The sequence below is a fragment of the Candida margitis genome (genome assembly GCF_024628925.1).
Source record: "Candida margitis strain CBS 14175 chromosome Unknown scaffold143, whole genome shotgun sequence".
Lineage (NCBI taxonomy): Eukaryota > Fungi > Ascomycota > Pichiomycetes > Serinales > Debaryomycetaceae > Lodderomyces > Lodderomyces margitis.
This window is the reverse complement of record NW_026261833.1, coordinates 212-3774: the sequence shown is the minus strand read 5'-3', so window position 1 is coordinate 3774 and position 3563 is coordinate 212. Positions and strand designations below refer to the sequence as shown.

Here is a 3563-nt window from a genome sequence, read left to right as displayed (position 1 = left end):
GTGGGGAATTATTGACAATGACCTAACGGTTGATCATGCTATCTATAAGAAATTTAATAAAATTATAAATATTAATATTTATAAAAAATTATTATAAAATTTCATATTTATATTAAAGACTGATTGATATAAAGATAAAGTCCTGACCAAGAGATGTGCCAGCCGTCGCGGTTAGACATCAAGGGCAAGCATTAATCTACATTGGCCTAAAGGATCCGCAGGTTTAATAATATAGATTTTATTAAATGTATAATGAAATATAACTTTAGGGATAAAATACTATGATAGTTATAAGACAGCAAAGAATATACAGAAAATAAAATGACACTGAGGGATGAAAGCTATAGTAGTGACATGGATTCGGTACCCATTTAATTATAGCTGTGAACTATGTATACTATAAAATAGATAAGCGAAGGCTTTAAGTATACCGCCAGACTAGTACGTTCGCAAGAATGAAATGCAAGACATTAGACGGTTATATATATATGCAGTGGAGTATACTGTTTAATTGGACAATACCCCTAAAACCTTACCTACTCTTGAATATATTATATCTTTGGATATTTTATACAGGCGTTACATTGTTGTCGTCAGTTCATGCTTTGTGGTATCTTATTAAGTTATTTAATGAACAAAACCCTCGATCTTATGATGATGTATATCTGATAAGATATAGGAAGTAGAGGCTAAAGACTAATCATCATGACCCTTATGAGTAGGGCCACAGGTGTACTACTATCTCTTATATAATTATATATATTATTAAATATAATATAAAATATAAGATATTATGATAATTTTCTTTTAATTGGATTATTGTCTGAAACTCGACAATATAAAAAAGGAATTGCTAGTAATCATAGACTAGAGTGCTATGGTGAACTATACATATATTTCGCACTAATCACTCATCAATAGCATAGATAATGTCTTAATACGCTTACGTGTATTAATGAACATATGATATGCTATAAGTTGAAATACAGTTCGAGTAAGGGAACTTGCTCGGGATTTATACTAATATTATCTATTCATTTATTTATTATTTATAGCCCATATCTTAATGGTTAAAGAGACTGATTGATAATCGGTAAATATAAGTTCGATTCTTATTGGGCTAATACATTGTTAATACTAATATATATCTATATAAAAATTATGCAAATTGCTTTAGCTGCTAAATACATTGGTGCAAGTATTGCTACATTAGGTTTAGGTGGTGCTGCTATCGGTATCGCTTTAGTTTTCGTAGCTTTAATTAACGGTACTTCACGTAACCCTTCTTTAAGAAGTACATTATTCCCTCAAGCTATCTTAGGTTTCGCCTTAAGTGAGGCTTGTGGTTTATTCTGTTTAATGATCTCTTTCTTATTATTATACGCTGTTTAATATCTATAAGATATTATATCTCTTATAATATTAATTATTATTAATTAATCAATATAACCCCCCCCATATATAATATATATTAATTATATTATATATTTATTTAATTATATATAATCACCCCATTTATAAAAGATGGGCATTATAAACATTTTATTAATTATTCTTTTATATATATATAATTTCATTTAATATTTAAATTATATATTATATATATTATAAGTTTTAATAGCTTAACGGTTAAAGCCTTGTACTGTTAATACAATGATACTAGTTCGATTCTAGTTTAAAACGTATAAAGAATATTAAATCTTTATTATACGAGAATGTATAAACATTGTTTAATTGAGAAATATAAATTATATTTCATTTATCTTAAAATATAATATATTTAAGATATAATCAATTATATATATATATTATAAATATGTTTTTAATAAGCGGTATTAGTAGTATATTAGCTATAGGTCTATTATCGCCTGTTCAATCAATTGTATGTTTAATAGCATTATTTGTAAGTGCAGCTATAAGTTTATATTCTAATGGTTTTGTACTTATGGGTATTCTTTATGTTCTTATTTATGTTGGAGCTATAGCTATTTTATTTTTATTTATCTTATCATTATTAAATATTGAATATAATTATAAAGGAACAATTCATCCTTTAATATTTACTATATTATTAATATGTTTAATACCATTAGATTTATCATATGAAACATATGGTATAGTTGAAAATGTTAATATAGCATATCCATTCAATGGTTTATTAGATTGAGATTTAGAATTATCTACAGTAGGTTCATTATTATATACGGAATATGCTATTCCAATGATTTTTATAGGTTTAATTTTAATTTTATCTGTTATAGGGGCTATTGCTATTACTAAATAATGCAATATATTGAATTATTAATTATGTTCCTTAGTGTATTATTAGCTGTTGCTTTCTTAACTGTAGCTGAACGTAAAACTATGGCATATATGCAAAGACGTACTGGTCCTAATGCTGTTGGTTATTTAGGTGTATTAATGGCTATAGCTGATGCTGCTAAATTATTACTTAAAGAAATTATTACTCCTACTCATGCTGATAAATTTATATTATTTATTAGTCCTATGATAGCTTTAATTTCTTCATTATTATGTTGAAGTATTATTCCTTTTGCTCCAGGTGTTACTATTTATGATAGTAATTATGGTTTTATTCTTATGTTAGCTATTAGTAGTGTTGGTGTATTTGGTCCTTTACTTGCAGGTTGATCGGGTAATAGTAAATACTCTTTACTTGGTAGTATTCGTGCTACTGCTCAATTAATTAGTTATGAACTTATATTAACTACTATTATACTTATTTGTATTTTATTAGCTGGTACTATGAATTTAAGTAAATATGTTGAATTACAAGAATCTATTTGAATAGGTATCCCTTTATTACCTTTATCTATTATGTGATATATTGGTTGTGTTGCTGAAACAGCTAGACCTCCTATGGATGAAGTTGAAGCTGAATCTGAATTAGTTTCAGGTCATATGACCGAATACTCTTCATCTATATTTGTTTTATTCTTCTTATCTGAATATGCATCTATTTTATTCTTATCTACATTAACTGCTATTTTATTCTTTGGTGGTGGTACTGGGGTTATTCTAGCATTAAAAGCTAATGTATTTGCTTATACTTATATTTGAGTTAGAGCTACTTTACCTAGAGTTAGATATGATAGATTAATACATTTATGTTGAATGGTATTCTTACCTATATTATTCGCTATTGCTATATTTATACCTGTATTAATATATGCATTAGATGCTATAATATTATTATAATTATTCTTTTTATATTATAATATTTACTTCATAGGTGAGATATCTTATTTATTTTATTTATATATATATAAAGTTTATATGCTTTATAGTTTAAAGGTAAAACATTATACTTCTAATATAACAATTTAGGTTCGATTCCTAATAGGGCATAAATTAATATATTTAATTAGAGTTGTTAGATTAATGGTAAATCGTAGATCTTACACGTCTTAGTTAATGGTTCGAATCCATTACGACTCATTAATATAATAATTATAAATTATAATCATTAATACATGATTTATATATATATATAAAGATCATTTATATTATTAATATAATAATAAATTATAAGTATATAAGGG

General features: G+C 25.6%; 3 protein-coding genes across 3 annotated transcripts; all 3 read left to right on the top strand. All coding sequences in view use genetic code 12, as the record gives it.

The window, feature by feature from the left end:
- Positions 1–1161: 1161 nt before the first annotated feature.
- CANMA_003517 (ATP synthase subunit C family protein) lies at positions 1162–2167 on the top strand (the record flags this gene model as incomplete). Its single annotated transcript, XM_051815701.1, has 2 exons — positions 1162–1345; positions 1896–2167. 2 exons carry the CDS (start codon positions 1162–1164, stop codon positions 2165–2167), a joined length of 456 nt encoding a protein of 151 aa, XP_051670881.1.
- Positions 2168–2283: 116 nt separating this feature from the next.
- CANMA_003516 (uncharacterized protein) lies at positions 2284–2541 on the top strand (the record flags this gene model as incomplete). Its single annotated transcript, XM_051815700.1, has 1 exon — positions 2284–2541. The coding sequence occupies one exon, from the start codon at positions 2284–2286 to the stop codon at positions 2539–2541; it is 258 nt and encodes an 85-aa protein (XP_051670880.1).
- A 339-nt stretch (positions 2542–2880) lies between these two features.
- CANMA_003515 (uncharacterized protein) lies at positions 2881–3081 on the top strand (the record flags this gene model as incomplete). The annotated part of the gene is made up of 1 exon (XM_051815699.1): positions 2881–3081. One exon carries the CDS (start codon positions 2881–2883, stop codon positions 3079–3081), a length of 201 nt encoding a protein of 66 aa, XP_051670879.1.
- Positions 3082–3563: the final 482 nt, after the last annotated feature.